The sequence below is a fragment of the Heteronotia binoei genome, chromosome 15 (assembly GCF_032191835.1).
Source record: "Heteronotia binoei isolate CCM8104 ecotype False Entrance Well chromosome 15, APGP_CSIRO_Hbin_v1, whole genome shotgun sequence".
NCBI classification, from domain to species: Eukaryota; Metazoa; Chordata; class Lepidosauria; order Squamata; family Gekkonidae; genus Heteronotia; species Heteronotia binoei.
The window spans coordinates 10,515,193-10,532,108 of NC_083237.1; the positions used below are offsets into that span (position 1 = coordinate 10,515,193).

The window sequence follows — 16,916 nt, forward strand, 5'->3', positions numbered from 1 at the left end:
CAAGAAGGTTGGTGCCTACCATAATTGCCCTTATCTATTGGCCTATTGCTTTGATGTAGATGGCCCAGGCTAGACTGGTCTCATCAGATCTTGGGAGCTAAGCAGGTTTGTCTCTGATTGATACTTGGATGGGGAGCCACCAAGGAGTATCAGGGTAGCTATGCCAAGAAAAGCAATGGCAAACCACTTGTTTGTGTCTGCCTTAAAAACCCTCCCTTGGTCTATCTCAGGTAGGTGAGATGAAAGTACAGATTTTTTTTTTAAAATGATGTGTCTATGTATAACATCATAAGTGCAACGTAAGAGGACAATGAACTAATTCACTTCTTTTTTGGACAATGAACTAATTTGCATAGGATTTTGTAAGATGCTATGCATCCTCATCAAATGCTTGCCCCCCGGTATGGTTGCTTGGCAGACATTCTTTTTTATTCTAAAAATATTCCGGAGACTTACTGCACTTAACAGAAACGGTATTCGAGTAACTGAACTTACGAACAAGAGAGAAAAGGATGACAACTTCTTTTCGTTGCAGCAATAGATGTCCATTGTAAGATAGTGTCTCATTGCGTACCATTTATAATACGTTCCATCAACAAGAAAATCTCCTGTTATTTCACTGCATCCCTCTATATTCTTTTGAAAGATGAGGAACTTCTAGCTAACTTGATATCTATTTTGCATTTATGGATATTGGTTAGAATAAGTAATTTGTGAGTATGAAATTAATTACTACAGTCCATTGAAACAGGGTTTTCAGAAAGCTGCAAAAAAAAAAAAAAAAAGCTGAGTTCAGCTGTTTCGGGCTTTCTTGTGCAGTCTCCTTAAAATTTATTTTATTTTGTTTAGAGAAACTATATGCTAACTCTGCATCTTAAGGCAATTTACAATATAGAACACACCCACCCACATATCTATCTATCTATCTATCTATCTATCTATCTATCTATCTATCTATCTATCTATCTATCTATCTATCTATCTATCTATCTATCTATCTCATCATCATTGTCATCTATCATCTCTCTCTCTCTCTCTAGGTGCACCATCAACATGTCCACTATACAAACTGAAACTTCTGCCAAAAATATAAATGAAGTTGAATAGAATAGAGAGCATTTGCTGATTCTTAGTCAAATATTGCCCAACCTAGATGGCCCAAATGAGTCTGATTTTGTCAAGACTTTGGAAGCCAAGCAAGGTCAGTCCTGGTTAGTACTTATGAGACACCACTAAGGAAGTCCACAGCCACCATACAGGGGCTGGAAATGGTAAAGCGCCTCAGTTTCTCTTTTGACTTGAAAATCCTATGGGTGAGCATGAATTAATTGCAGTTTGATGGCACCTTCCACCACTAGTCTTAGTGTATGTATTAGTGTATGTAGATTCAGAAACAAGTGTGTGATGGGCCCAAAATCATCCAGCAAGCTTCCATGGCAGAGTGGGAATATTAAACCTGAGTCTCCCAGATCCTAATCTGACACTATAATCTGTGTACCACACTAGTTGTCAATATTTCTAGATTAATTATAGTTTTTTTGTCACTGAATCTAACTTTCATTAGTCTGTTTGGGTATTTATTAATTTTTTAATGTTCTGAAGTATTAAAAAAATCTACCCTGCCTTTTTCCTTATCTGTCCAGGATACCACAAGGAGGACTCAAGAAATCTCCCCCCCCCATCTCCTTCTTTCTCCCTTGCCCTCTTAAACTATTAATCACAGCTAAATTGTTTCAAAAAAATTCCACTTGGTTTACATGATTTGTTGAATTAATGTTTGAAATAACCCATCCTTATTCCATTTTTAAACTGTATTTTCTATGTCATATAATGATTTACTCTTTCCATGTTCTAGGTTTTTTCCCATTAAACATTATCAATTGATGATGATGATTATACAATTACTTTGTATATTATCATATGCAACAAGTGATTTCATCCCCCCCACTTGCAGATTAAAGACTGGTGAAAATTACATGGAAGAACTTTTTTTTTTAAAGGGTTCCTGTATTGAAGGAAAAAAAAATCCTGAAATCCCCTATGGAAATCCCACCCACTATTTGACTGAAAAACTTTTTGGATGACGGTTCGCTTGGAAGTTGTCCCACACACTCTGATAGCTGAGGTGGCCTCGTATATTTATAGACATGATGAATATCTCAGCAGTTACTGAATTTGTCCTTTTGGGTTTCCCTTTGCTTTCCAACACACGAATCCTTGGTTTCTTGTTGGTTCTGATGATGTACAGCCTAAGCATCCTAGGAAATGGATTCATCCTCACTATTGTTATGATTGACCAAAAACTCCAAACACCCATGTATGGCTTCTTGTGCAACCTGGCCTTTCTAGAGATCTGTTACACCAGCGTCGTATTCCCTAAATTATTGGAGACATTTATCAATACGAGGACCACCATTTGTTACCGTTGCTGCATGGCTCAGATTTTTTTCATCTTCTCCTTTGGCGCCGTTCAACTCCTTCTCCTGACAATAATGGCCTTTGACCGCTACATTGCCATATGTAAACCACTTCGCTACACAGTCATCATGACCAAAAATGTCTGCATCCGCTTGGCCACGGGGTGCTGGCTGGTAGGATTTCTATATAATTTCTTCCAAGCTGTCTTGGTATGGACTCTGCCCTTCTGTGGAAAAAATGTTCTAGACCATTATATCTGTGACATTGGGCCAATGTTAAGTTTGTCCTGTGCTGACACTCATTTGCTTGAATTCATGTGTATGCTGTCAGCCATCTCCATTGTAGTCATCACTCTTTCCCTCATTGTGGTGTCCTATGTTTACATCATCTCTACCATATTACGTATCCCATCAGCGAGTGGGCGGAAGAAAGCATTTTCCACTTGCACATCTCATTTGACGGTGGTTTCCATTTTGTATGGAGCCATTGCTTTCATGTATATTCGGCCAAATGTGCACTCTTCCTTCCACTTCAATAAGGTGATAGCATTCTTGAACATGGCCCTTGCCCCCATGCTGAACCCTTTCATTTATACAATAAGGAATGTAGAAGTAAAGCAAGCCTTCTGGAGAACTGTCCATAAAACAAGCAGGTCCCTCAAAGAGAAAATGTTCTTAGAAAGGATGACTAAGTAGCTATTGAATATGTGGCCAGGAAATTTCAAGGGCAAATTTTCAAAGGGCAAAGAGAAAGGTGATTCCCACGTTTCACCAAAGAACCTTAAATGTTCCCTTCACTCTTTGAGATTAGCTAGACACTATGGGTGTGTGCCAAGAAAAAAAAGTAATCATTTTCGGATCAAGGCTTGTGGGGACAGAGTTACCAGGATGCTGGAGGTGCCCAGCGGTGCCCCTCCTCTGGGCCCTGCAGGAATAAGAAGAAGCCCCCCATGACCATGCTACAGTCACCTGGGGGGTGTGACCCACAAGCAGGAACCCCCCCCCAGGCCCACCTGAAGTTGGCAGCCTCGCCTCTGCCTTGATCAATTACCCTCTAGACAGCTTTCAGAGGGGAATGGATAAACATCTGGAGCAGAGGTCCATCAGTGGCTCTTAGCCACAGTGTATTGTGGGGACTCTCTGTCTGGGGCAAGTGATGCTCTGTATTCTTGGTGCTTGGGGGGCACAGTGGGAGGGCTTCTAGTGTCCTACTGGCTCCACTGATGGACCTCTTGATGGCACCTGGGTTTTTTGGCCACTGCGTGACACAGAGTGTTGGACTGGATGGGCCATTGGCTGATTCAACATGGCTTCTCCTGTGTTCTTATGATTACTTATTATGTAGAACATTATGGTTTTTGGATTCAAGTATGGTAGGTTGAGCGGATTCCGGTGTTTGGGGGTCAGGAAACTGTTGTCCTTGATTTTTGTATCTGTGAACGTGGCTTCCTTTCAGAACTCCCCCCATAGGGACAACATTGCTGCACACTCTTACAGACACCAGCAATTGGCCAGCCCTCTTGCTGGGCTCCAGTGGCTCAAAACCGGTGGGTGCCATGGAGCAGCCACAGAGATTGACCACACACCATTTCCTCAAATGAAACCATGAGGGGTAGGATGAGCCTATTCAGATACGGCACGGGAGATCTAGCCAATCCGGGAGGTGATTGACTGGCCTTGTAGGGTGGTAAATGCCATTACCAGATCAGTCTTTCCCGAAGCAAGCTTCCCACCAGCCCACCCTCTTGGTAAGACCATATGAGATTAGCTAGTCGCCAGTTATGGGACTGAGCAGGAATTTTTTGGGCCTCACTCTGATTGGCCATAGAGGGGACCTTTTTTCACCTGCTCCACATGGTCAAAGAGGGTGAGGCATAAATAGGCCTGGTGTCACTGGTTAGGCCCTGACTGGGAAGGCGGGAAAAGCACAGATTAAAAGGATTTGGAACTGGCAAGCACCCTGAGATGTCAGCTATGGAGGGGGGTCCTCAACTGGGCTGCCTAGAGGCTTGGCAGTCCGGGTGACTTGATTGGGGGCAACGTTGGGATTGGGGGAGCATACGACTGGCCCTAAGGCTTTGCAGTTGTGGACCGGGGGTATGTGTGCCCATCCCCTCTACGCACTGGTGACGGGTAGGGTCCAGAAGTTTCCAGACCTGGCCCTGAGCTGGGGTGGATTTGCCCTGTCAGAAAGCTTGCTTTGCAAGCTCAAGGCAACCTGTGCTTTATGATGCATGTAATGGTGCAGATCAGCTTTTGTGTAAATAAAGTCCCCGTTTAACCCATAACTTGTGTGGTGTTTCATTTGAAGGGTGGGTTGGCAATCACAATAACAAGATTGCAAGGTTTTTTATATCTTTCCTTCCTGTTCCAGTCAGTTTTCTGTTGCCAAAGGAACCCGCACTAATATGAAGGAAAGAGATGATGTTGCGGTTCAACTTAGAAATGTTTAAATAAACTTTATTTTAACTCATTTTGGAGTCTTGCATCTTTATTTGGGGGGTAAGTGGCTGTAAACAAATTATTTGTTAACTTCACATGTTTTGGTGTCCTTTAGAAGAAAGGGAATTGAGCACTGTTACTGATATCTTTTAAGTGGTTGACAGAAAATTCCTTTCCAAATGTACAATTCTTTAAAGAGAAGAATAAAGAATGGCAGATTTATACCCTGCCCTTCTCTCTGAATCAGAGACTCAGAGTGGCTCACAATCTCCTTTATCTTCTCTCCCCACAACAGACACCCTGTGAGGTAGGTGAGGCTGAGAGGGCTCTCCCAGCAGCTGCCTTTTCAAGGACAACTCCTACGAGAGCTATGGTTAACCCAAGGCCATTCCAGCAGCTGCAAGTGGAGGAGTGGGGAATGAAACCCACTTCTCCCAGATAAGAGTCTACGCACTCAACCGCTACACCAAACTGGCGCTCTAAAAAGCAAAAAGTAAGTCCCTTTGAACTCATTGTGGCTTATTCTCTACTAAATGTATTTAAGATTTAATCCTCAGTCTACCAGGAGCAAAGGATGTTTTGTTTGTATCTTTGTGTTGAGGGCCTCCTTTCTTCATGAAAAGTGATGGAGCTCATTGAAAAGTGATGGAGCTCATTGAAAAGTAGGCCCTAGTCAGAAGGCACTTCATCCACTTGATATGACCTAATAGCCTCTCTGCTATATCATAATGAGGTCAATTGTTTTCAGTGGATCAAACTATACTCGTTCCCCATGAGTTCTCCCTGGGAAGGTGCTATAGCTCAGTGGCAGAGTCCCAGATTCACTCATTGGATTCTCCAGTCAAAAGAAGCTGGTAGTAAGTGAGGCTATAGGTGATAAAAAAAGACCTCTGTCAAAGACCTCTGCCCAAGATTCTGCCCAGTCTGAAAAAACAATATCAGTTGTGATGGATCAAAGATCTGATTCAGTATAAGGCACCTTTGTGTGTTCATTGTTGCTTACCACCATATTGCAGTTGCAAGTTCCATGAGGCAAGTTGTGTGCAAAAGGTACAGACGGGGTCCATTACGATCCGGACATCAATGTGGGGGGAGGTGCTCTTGACTCTCCCTTATTCCATTTTCAGCAGCTGAAGCAACCCAAGGGGCTGCAGGGGCAGATGTTATTTGCACTGTAGTGAGCTGCAAGTGCATGCTTTCAGTCTGTGTGCAGCCTCTCTACAGTGCAAATGATGCCCGTTGCCACAACCCTTGGGCCAAAAATAGTGCAGACGTGTGCATCATTGCATAAGGCATTTGGTATGGAGCCATTGCTTTCATGTATATTCGGCCAAATGTCCACTCTTCCTTTCACTTCAGTAAGGCAGTAGGAGTTTTAACCTCAGTCCTTGCCCCCATGCTGAACCCTTTCATTTATACAATAAGGAATGTAGAAGTAAAGCAAGCCTTCTGGAGAGCTGCCCATAAAACATCTTTGAAAGGATTTCGCTCAATGAGAAATTATTCTTTGAAAGGATTACTGATAAGTAGCTTCTGAATAGATGGCAAGGAAACTGCAAGGAAATGTTGTTTACACATTTCCTGAGAGCAATGAGAAATTGTAAAGAGTCCAGTGTAATGTTCCCTCTAAGCTGCAGAGTCTTGTGAGCAAAAATTCTAATTTGTGAGCTATTGGTATTGAAGTTGTGAGCTACTGGTATTAAAGTTGCGAGCTACTGCATACATTATTGTGCTCTGGGGCCATTTTTCCTTAGCCAAGACAAAAAAGTATGTGCTGGAGGCTAAAAAACTGTGAGCTAGCTCACACTAACTCAGCTTAGAGGGAACGCTGGTCCAGTGACACCTTTAAGACTAACACATTTTATTATAGCATAAACTTTTGAGAAATACAGTAGTCTTCAACAAATTTGAATTGAAAACCATAATGATTTATCTGCCTCTCAAAGAAAAAGGGTAGAATTTCAGATAAAGGCTTACATAAAAACATAAGAGAAGCCATGTTGGATCCGGCCAATGGCCCATCCAGTCCAATACTCTGTGTCACACAGTGGCCAGAAAAAAAAGGAGGTTCACAAGTAGGGCTAGAAGACCTTCCACTTCCCCCCCCCCCCCAAGCACCAAGAATACAGAGCATCACTGCCCCAGACAGTTCCAATAATATGCTGTGGCTAATAGCCACTGATGGACCTCTGTTCCATATTTTTATCCAAACCCCTCTTGAAGCTGGCTATGCTTGTAGCCACCACCACCTCCTGTGGCAGTGAATTCCACATGTTAATCACCCTTTGGGTGAAGAAGTACTTCCTTTTATCCCTTCTAACCCGACTGTTCAGCAATTTCATTGAATGCCCACAATTTCTTGTATTGTGAGAAAGGAACAAAAGTACTTCTTTCTCTACTTTCTCCATCTCATGCATAATCTTGTAAGCCTCTATCATGTCACCCTGCAGTCTCCAAGCTAAAGAGCCCCAAGCATTTTAACCTTTCTTTATAGGGAAAGTGTTCCGAACCTTTAATCATTCTAATTGCCCTTTTCTGGACTTTTTCCAGTGCTGTAATATCCTTTCTAATGTGCGGTGACCAGAATTGTACACAGTATTTCAAATGAGACCACACCATCAATTTATACAGGGGCATTATGATACTGGCTGATTTGTTTTCAATTCCTTCCTAATAATTTCCAGCATGGCTTGGTGAGGGGGGGGTCATGATTTCTTATTCCTGGGTAGGTCATCATGGTTTTGGATTCAAATCTGCAAGATTTAGGGGATTGTGGAATTTGGAGAAATATATACAAGGGTCTTGGTCAGCTTCTTATGAAGACAATGGTACCAAATTTGCACAGAACACAATTTTTCCTGTTATCTAAAGACCCCTTTCAATTTAAGCTGATTGAACAAAGAAATATATTTTTACAGAACCACCAAAATAGGTGACTTTCTGTATAGCCATATCTTTTTTGAATCCCATAATGGGGAGCCAAATGTTAGCCTAGCATGGGAGCTCTGGCAGATAAAAACAATCTGCATTCATTTTTGTTTCCTATTCTTACAGTGACTAACAATGAAAAAAAAAACACATTAAGTGAAAATAATGTATTTTCCATCCTTCCTTGTCTTAGCCTCTCTGTTTTTTTTTCACCAAATAAAAGTGGCTTCCTTTCAGAACTGTCTCCATCCCTTCCTGTCATTCTGCAATTACTCCCTCCGGGGGAAAAATTCCTGCAGTGTGGGTGTCGTCTGTCCACTGAAGAACCCCAAGTAAACTGAACCATGGTGTTAAATTTTACCACACTCTGGACATATTGCCTTTAACTCACTATTTTCCCAGCTACAGTATCTGCAAAATAAACAACAAACTAATTAAAAGGGCCCTACAGTATCTGCAAAATAAACAACAAACTAATTAAAAGGAGAGCAGGAGTTCTCTGCACCTTGTCCCAAAAGTGATTGGCTGGAAACACTGTGTGCTCCGCCTATCAAGGATCTCATTGGAAGGGAGAAATGCCATTGCCAAGGAAGTCAGTGGAATCAACAAAAAACAAGCTTTCATGCTGCATGATTGGCAAGTATACAAAAAAAAATTTCCCCCAGAGAGGCTTCTTTTTTGTTATACCAACAAGCCTAGATTTGTATTACTGTACTGAAAAATCACTGTACAAACCCACACTAGCTACTTTCATGTATACCTTCAGCTCAGCAATTTCATTATGCACACCTCTACCAGACATCAGCAACTGACCAACCTTCTTGCTGGGCTCTGTTGGTTGATCACAATAACCTGTTGTCAAGGTTGTTCATATCTTTCATTCCCATTCTACTCAGTTTTCTGTTGCTAAAGGAACCCACACTGACATGAAAGAAAGAGATGATGTTACAGTTAAACATAGAAATTTTTAAAATAAACTTTATGTTAACTTACATTGGAGTCTTGCCTCTTTATTTGCAGGGTAAGGGGTTGCAAATAAATTGTTTGTTAACTTCATGTGTTTTGGTGTCTTTTAGAAGAAAGATGATTGAGCACTGTTACTGATATCTTTTAAGTGATTGACAGGAAATTCCTTTCCAGATATCTACAGTATAATCCTTTAAAAAAAAATTCAGAAGGAAGTTCTATTGAACTCACTGGGGCTTATTCCCTACTGAATGCATCTAGGATTTAATACTGAGTCTACCAGGAGCAAAGGATGTTTTGTTTGTTTCTTTGTGTCGAGGCCTTCCTATCTTCATGAAAAGTGTTGTAGCTCATTGAGAAGTTGGCCCTAGTCAGAAGATACTTTGTCCACTTGATATGACCTGATAGCCTCTCTGCTATATCATAATGTGGTCAATTTTTTTTTGAAGATCAAACTATACTCTTTCTCAATGAGTTTTCCACGGGGAGGTGCTGTGGCTCAATGGCAGAGCATCTGTTTGGCTTTCAGAGAATCCCAGGTTCAGTTACTGGAATCTCCACTTAAAAGGAGATGGCAGGAAGTGAGGTAGCAGGTGATGAAAAAGACCTATGCCCAGGACCCTGAACTACTGCTGTCAGTCTGAGAAGACAAAGATCTGATTCATTATAAGGCACTTTCTGAGACTTTCTTGAGACTTGCCACCATATTGCAGTGGCAGGTTCCCGTGGCAAGTTGTGTGTAAAAGGTACAGATGAGGTCCATTATGATCAAGACATCAATGTGGGGGGAAGGGGTCTTGACTCTCCCTTATTCCATTTTCAGCAGCGAAAGTAACTCAAGGGGCTCTAGGGATAGGTGTTATCTGCACTGTAGAAAGCAGCTACTGCATTTTTTGCAGTTTGAGTGCATGATGAAAACAATGCCTGTTGCCATAACCCATGGTTCATTTTGACTGCCAAAAGTGGTGTAGATGGTGCGTCATTGTTTATGGCCCAACAAGGCATCCTAAATCCATGTAAAAGATGGTCTGAGAGAATACGGCAGATATCCCAGTGTGTTCTGACAGAAGAATTTCTTTAGAGACAATATTTTAGAATGTTTCTTTGTTTGCTCAGAAAGAAATTAAAATATCACACTGATGACTGCATGTATACTTCAATAATATAGACCAAGGTGTTCAACAGAGGGTTCAAGCACTTGGAGGAATTAACTACATTTTTTTTTTCTTGAGGCTTAATTAATGTTCTGAATAAGTCTAGGAGAACTTTTCTCAAGAGACATTCCTCTGGGAAATGATGGCAGATACTAGGATGTGCCATCAAAAAGAAAGACATAATTGCTCCACTTTATCAAAAGTGGCTTCAAAACAATATGTCAAGTACACAGGAAAGCAATAAAGTTGGTGTGTATGATGCATTGCCTTTATCTATTGCCCTGATGTGGATAGTCCAGGCTAGCCCAGACTCATCAGATCTTGGGAGCTAAACTACATTGTCCCTGGTTAGTAGTTGGATGGGAAACCGCCAAAGGATCTCAGGGTGGCTATGCCAAGACAAGCCATGGTAAACCACCTGTTTGTGTCTGCCTTGAAAACCCTCCCTTGGTCTATCTCAGGTAGGTGAGATGAAAGTACCATTAAGTTGGTGTGTACCATGCATTGCCCTTATCTATTGGCCTTTTGACTTGAGATGGATAGCCCAGGCTAGATCAGACTCATCAGATCTTGGGAGCTAAGCAGCAGCATTGTCCATACTTAGTAGTTGGACGGAAAACCACCAAGGGATCTCAGGGTTGCTATGCCAAGACAACCAATGACAAACCACTTGTTTGTGTCTGCCTTGAAAACCTTTCCTTGGTCTATCTCAGGTAGGTGAGATGAAAGTACAGATTTTTTTTTTTTACAATGTATTTATATATAGCATCATCAGTGCAACATGGGAAGACAATGAACTAATTTACATTGGATTTTGTAAGATGCTATGCATCATGTTCATGGTTGCTTGGTAGTCATTCTTTTTATTCTAAAAATATGCTGGAGACTGACACACTCCCTTTAATTCAACAGAAAGAGTGTCCAAGTAACTAGGCTTATGAGCAGGAGATAGGGTACAGCTTGTCTTGTTGTCAGTGCAGCAGAAGAACCCATTGTGAGATAGTGCCTCATTGTGTACCAATCGTAATATGTCCCATGAATTTGAAGGGAACTTGTTATTGAATTGCAGCCTTTGGTATTACTTTGAAAGGTGAGGAATTTCTAGTTAACTGATATCTATGTTTGCATTTATGAATATTGGTTATCATCCTATATTAAAAGCTCTCTCTGTAGCTTAGAAAAAGTAATTGGTGAGTATGAAAATTATCATAGTCCCTTTAAGTGGGATTTGAAGAAAACCACAAAAAAATCTAACTCAGCTGTTTCACCCTTTCTTGTCCAGGCATTTAAAGTTTAAAGGGACTGCACTAGAAATCCCAAAAATGGGGACAAGCTGCTCTCTGCAGCTCAGCTGTTGTTGGGTTTTTTGGGGGGTAGAGTGGATCTTGTTCACACTTAAAGTAGCTTCTCCCTGTTTTGGGGCTTTCTTATGAAAGCCCAAACAGCTGAGCAGCAGAAAGCACGAGTTTAAGGGGCCCTGGAGTCCCTTTAAAGCCCTGCTTTTTGCTCTGTCCATGAACCACCATGAACCTCCATAAACTGCTTTAAAAATTCATGGAAGTTTGCCATGGTAGATGCATGAAAAATTTGTATTGTGAACCACAAATCAGGCAAAATTAATTATGACTGGACTATAGAACTTTATAGGACATACTATCAGACTGCTGCATGCATTATCCGGTTGTCTTTTCATTGTATTTTAACTGCTTTAATACCATTTTTATTCATCATATCAACAAGGATACATTGAATTATCCTGTATTGGTACTCAGATTTCCAAAAATTGGGGGAGGGGAGGTATGATCATAGCATATTAGGCATGATATTGATAGTGTCATATTGATATTGTCAGCCATCACAGTGCTTATTAGAAGTCTCTCCAGTTGGACTGTTATCAATTTATACTGTAGCAGCAGAAAAGAGCAAGACCGATTTCACACTCAGCTTGTTTCAGTCTCGGAGCCCTCCCCCCCGGACGCTTTTGTCTGATTTTGCACAAGCTGCCGTAGGACTGTGATTTGCCTTTCCTCTTTCCTGTGGCAAACAGAAATTGGTTTTCAGAGGATCTTGCTTTGCCATGGGAAAGAGGCAAAGCAATTCACAGCCCTGCGGCAGCTTGTGCAAAATCAGACAGAAGTGCCAGGGAAAAACAGGCTCCCAGTCTAGAAAACGCCTAGCGTGAAATCTGCCCAAGAGTCCAGTAGCACCTTAAAGATGAAAAAAAATTATGGCAGGGTAGGAGCTTCTGTGAGTTCCTTCTGAAGCGAGCAGTAACTCACAAAATCTCATACCCTGCCACAAATTTTGTTAGGACTCATGATGCTACTGAACTCCTTCTCCTTTCCACTGCTACAGACAGATTAACGCAGGTAACCATACTTATTTAATTAATTTGATTTGTTTCCTGAGCTCAGGGTGGTTCACAGCATGAGGTGACACAATAAACAATAATTCATAAAAACGACAACCAGTTCATCTAGACAGATGGCAGCTTAACCATTCTAAGTACGGTATTTGCTGCAACAGTGTCAGCGAGGGTGCATTCCTTTCAAAAGAAGACAGAGTCGCTGGTTCCGGTGCCCAGTTGGTCTAGGCAAAGCCATGAGGCAAGCTGAGGCAGATTAACAGCTGGATCGCATTAAGCAGGGAAGTCCACTTTGAGTCTCAGTAAGAAAAGTGGACTATACGTACAGCAAGCCAATACACCCAGGGCTTGAATTCAGCTGGAGCTCACAGGAGTATAGCTCCTGAACCTCCAACCAGGGTCTGCATGCAGTGGGGAGTTCTCTCCCCACTTCACATAGATCCTGGGACATATGCAAATGAGATATGCTACTGATCTCCTGAACCTTTTTCCCCCTACAAACCACCCCTGAATACATCCATTATTATTATTATTATTATTGCAAGAATTTGTGTGAAGTTTTTGAATAAATTAGTATGTAGTTGTTTCTTTTTGGGTTACTTTACTGTTTTATTGAGATTTTATACGCGCACACACACACTTGGGTACAGGTGCTTCTTGTCCTCTCAATAGCTCCTTGGATTTTAGAGATCCAGATTATCTGATCTAATTTCTAATAAGAAACAGATGTCTTTTAGTCTTTTTATCCAGGTAAACAGATGCAATGGGATTCTCTTCCATAGGTACTCAGGAAACACGACTTGGGCCATACTACTATCAAGACTGCAAAACAGGAATTCTTAATTTATTTGAGCACCAAATACCTAGTATGATTTTGTTTGTCACTTGTGCAAATTGAACGTATTGTTCATTATTTTTCCATCCTTGTCTGTTTTTTTCTCATTATTATTCATTTCATTTCATTCCTTCAATTTTTGTTGTATGACAGACCTCTTGGAAGTTCTCCCAACACCTCCTGATACCTGAAGTGGCCTCATCTATTTATAGTTATGATGAATATCTCAGCAGTTACTGAATTTGTCCTTTTGGGCTTTCCATTGCTTTACAACATACGCATCCTTTGTTTCTCATTGGTTCTGGTGATGTACAGCCTAAGTATGCTGGGAAATGGATTCATCCTCGCTATAGTTATGATTGACCAGAAACTCCAAACACCCATGTATGGCTTCTTGTGCAACTTGGCCTTTCTAGAGATCTGTTACACCAGCATCGTAATCCCTAAATTATTGGAGACATTCATCAATACAAGGACCACCATTTGTTACCGTTGCTGCATGGCTCAGATATTTTTCATCTTCTCCTTTGGTGCCATTGAACTCCTTCTCCTGACAATAATGGCCTTTGACCGCTACATTGCCATTTGTAAACCACTTCGCTATGCAGTCATCATGACCAAAAATGTCTGCATCCAGTTGGCTATGGGGTGCTGGCTGGGAGGATTTGTACATATTTTCTTCCAAGCTGTCTTGGTATGGACTCTGCCCTTCTGTGAAAAAACTGTTCTAGACCATTATTTCTGTGACATTGGGCCAGTGTTAAGTTTGTCCTGTGCTGACACTCGTTTGCTTGAATTCCTGGGGTTGCTGTCGGCCATCTCCATTGTGATCATCACTCTTTTCCTCATTGTGGTGTCCTATGTGTACATCATCTCTACCATATTACGTATCCCGTCAGCGAGTGGGCAGAAGAAAGCATTTTCCACTTGCACTTCTCATTTGACGGTGGTTTCCATTTTGTATGGAGCCATTGCTTTTATGTATATTCGGCCCAATGTCCACTCTTCCTTTCACTTCAGCAAGGCAGTAGCATTCTTGAACACGGTCCTTGCCCCCATGCTGAACCCTTTCATTTATACAATAAGGAATGTAGAAGTAAAGCAAGCCTTCTGGAGAGCTGTCCATAAAACAGGAGGTCCCCTCAAAAAGAAAATATTCTTAGGAAGGAAGGCTAGTAAGTAGCTTTTGATAGACCAGAAACTCCAAACAGGAAGTTGCCAGGAAATGTTACTTCCATCTTTCCTCATGGCAAAGGGAAAGGTGATTCCCACCTTTCACCAAGGAACCTCTAAAAGATGTGTTTACTCTTCGAGTTTAACTAGACACCATGGTTGTGTTCTAAGGGGAGGGGATTTATAATTTCAGATCAAGGCATGGGGGGCAAGGTTACCATAATTGCTTATTCTCAGGTAGGACAGTATGATTCTGGATTCAAATCTGTGTTGTTTAGGAGGTTCTGGAGTTTGAGGCCATTATTTTCAATGGGGAATATATATAAGGGTCTGGGACAATTGTTTACAAAGATAATGACCACATTTACACAGAATACAATCCTTCCTGTTATCTTACCCCCTTCCCCCTTCATGTCAAGTAGATTGAACAAAGAGGTTTAAATTTACAGAACCACCAAAGTTGGTGTGCAGCTGTATTCTTAATGATTCCCATAAGCATGGTCAAACATCAGCCTAGCAGAAGAGCTCGGGCCAGATATGATATTTTAAAAACCTTTCTGCATTCATTTTGTTTTCCTACTCTTACAGGGACTAGCAATAAAACAAAATGCCTTTTAACTGAAAAATCTCAATTTTTCATTCTTCCTTGTTGTGGTCTCTTTCCACCAAGCAAAAGTGGTTTCCTTTCAGAACCCTCCCTGTCCTTTCCTATTATTCTGCCATTATTCTGTATGGGGGATGTTTCATAGGGTACTACAATTGCTGCAGTGTGGGTATTGTCTGTCTACTGGAAAACCTCAAGTTTCAAGTAGATTGAACCAAGGCCTTGAGTTGTACAGGACCTTTGCACTCTGTTCAAAAAGAACTGTTTACATTTTTGAGTTCCACTCTCATCTAGATATGAGGAACATCTAGATATGAGGAACTTTGGCTCCAATCTTTTAGAATCATAGAATAATAGAGTTGGAAGGGACCTCCAGGGTCATCTAGTCCAACCCCTGCACAATGCAGGAAATTCACAAGCACCCCTCCCTAGATTCACAGGATCTGCATTGCTGTCAGATGTCCATCTAGCCCAGGGGTAGGGAACGTTGACTCTCCAGATGTTTTTGCCTACAACTCCCATCCGCCCCAGCCATTGGCCATGCTGGCTGGGGCTGATGGGAGTTGTAGGACAAAAAACATCTGGAGAGTCAACGTTCCCTCCCCCTGATCTAGCCTCTTGCCTTGACAGGGAGGGTGTTTTTAACCTAGTGATGCAATGACTGGTCTGAGCCTTCTGTCAGAAAAGGGAAGTACCTGACCATCCAGTTTCTTGATTGACAGCTAATCTGAATTCAACACCAGTGTTTGAGATGCTAAGAACCCTCTGCCAGCTTCATGGTTGGGTCTTGCCGGAGAGGCCAGAATGCATTTCCAAATAGATAATAATTATAAATGCACTATTTGTTTCTAAGTACTGTTTTTCTTTTCCCTTCTGTAAGACGCATACTGACATTTCTTCTTGCTTGAAAACTTGTGCAATGTGGTTTTCTTTTAATAAATCGTAGATTCTTTGGGACAGGTTCTCTCTCTCTCTCTCTCTCAAATTATGGGGTTCCTGCCAATTTCAACCCCACTCCCCATCACCGCCTTTGATGAACCAGGTGAGATGAGATTGCTAGGAAGGTTCCTATATGCCTAAATTCCCTAACAGTGTTCATTGGGGCTTCCAAGCATATTGCAGTTGCGAGATCTTGTGGCAAGTAGTGTGTAGACGATAAAGATGGGGTCCGTTATGATCAGGACATCGTTGTGGAAAAAGGGGCTCTTGACTTGCCCTTGTGTCGTTTTCAGCAGCCAAAAACCTGCAGAGGCAGATGTTATTTGCACTGTAGTGAGCTGCAAGTGCATCGTTTCTGTTTGGGTGCAGCCTGTGCACGGTGCAAATTACACCTGTTGCCACAACCCTTTGCTTGTTTTGACTGCCAAAAATGGTGTCGATGTGTTCTTCATCGCATATGGCACAACAAGGCATCCTAAATCCGTGCAAGAGATAACCTGACTGAGTACAGTTCTGACAGAACTTCTTCAGGGGCAATATTTCAGGCTGTTCCTTATGTTTGCTCAGTAAGGAGTTAAAAAGCCACACGAGTGACTGCATGTATTAATAAATAAATAAATAAATAAATAAATAAATAAATAAAAATATCCATGCGTGTCAAATAGAGGGAGAAATGAACATGGAAGAATGAACAAACATGTGGACAAAGGAGACCCGATAGATGTTGTTTACCTTGACTTCCAGAAAGCTTTTGATAAAGTTCCTCATCAAAGGCTCCTTAGAAAGCTTGAGAATCATGGAGTAAAAGGACAGGTCCTCTTGTGGATCAAAAACTGGCTGAGTAATAGGAAGCAGAGAGTGAGTATAAATGGGCAGTCTTCGCAGTGGAGGACGGTAAGCAGTGGGGTGCCGCAGGGCTCGGTACTGGGTCCCATGCTTTTTAACTTGTTCATAAATGATTTAGAGTTCGGAGTGAGCAGTGAAGTGGCCAAGTTTGCGGATGACACTAAATTGTTCAGGGTGGTGAGAACCAGAGAGGATTGTGAGGAACTCCAAAGGGATCTGTTGAGGCTGGGTGAGTGGGCGTCAACGT

At 41.7% G+C, this 16,916-nt stretch overlaps 2 protein-coding genes across 2 annotated transcripts; both read left to right on the top strand.

Annotated features, from left to right (window-relative positions):
* The first annotated feature begins 2,147 nt into the window (after positions 1-2,147).
* On the top strand, positions 2,148-3,113 carry LOC132582978 (olfactory receptor 6X1-like). The gene has a single exon (XM_060254643.1). It carries the CDS (start codon positions 2,148-2,150, stop codon positions 3,111-3,113), a length of 966 nt encoding a protein of 321 aa, XP_060110626.1.
* Positions 3,114-13,321: 10,208 nt separating this feature from the next.
* LOC132582979 (olfactory receptor 6X1-like) lies at positions 13,322-14,290 on the top strand. The gene has a single exon (XM_060254644.1). It carries the CDS (start codon positions 13,322-13,324, stop codon positions 14,288-14,290), a length of 969 nt encoding a protein of 322 aa, XP_060110627.1.
* Positions 14,291-16,916: the final 2,626 nt, after the last annotated feature.

Excerpts from the sequence above, each read along its gene's own strand:
- LOC132582979 (XM_060254644.1), top strand. The coding sequence starts at position 13,322 with ATGATGAATATCTCAGCAGTTACTGAATTTGTCCTTTTGGGCTTTCCA.
- LOC132582978 (XM_060254643.1), top strand. The coding sequence starts at position 2,148 with ATGATGAATATCTCAGCAGTTACTGAATTTGTCCTTTTGGGTTTCCCT.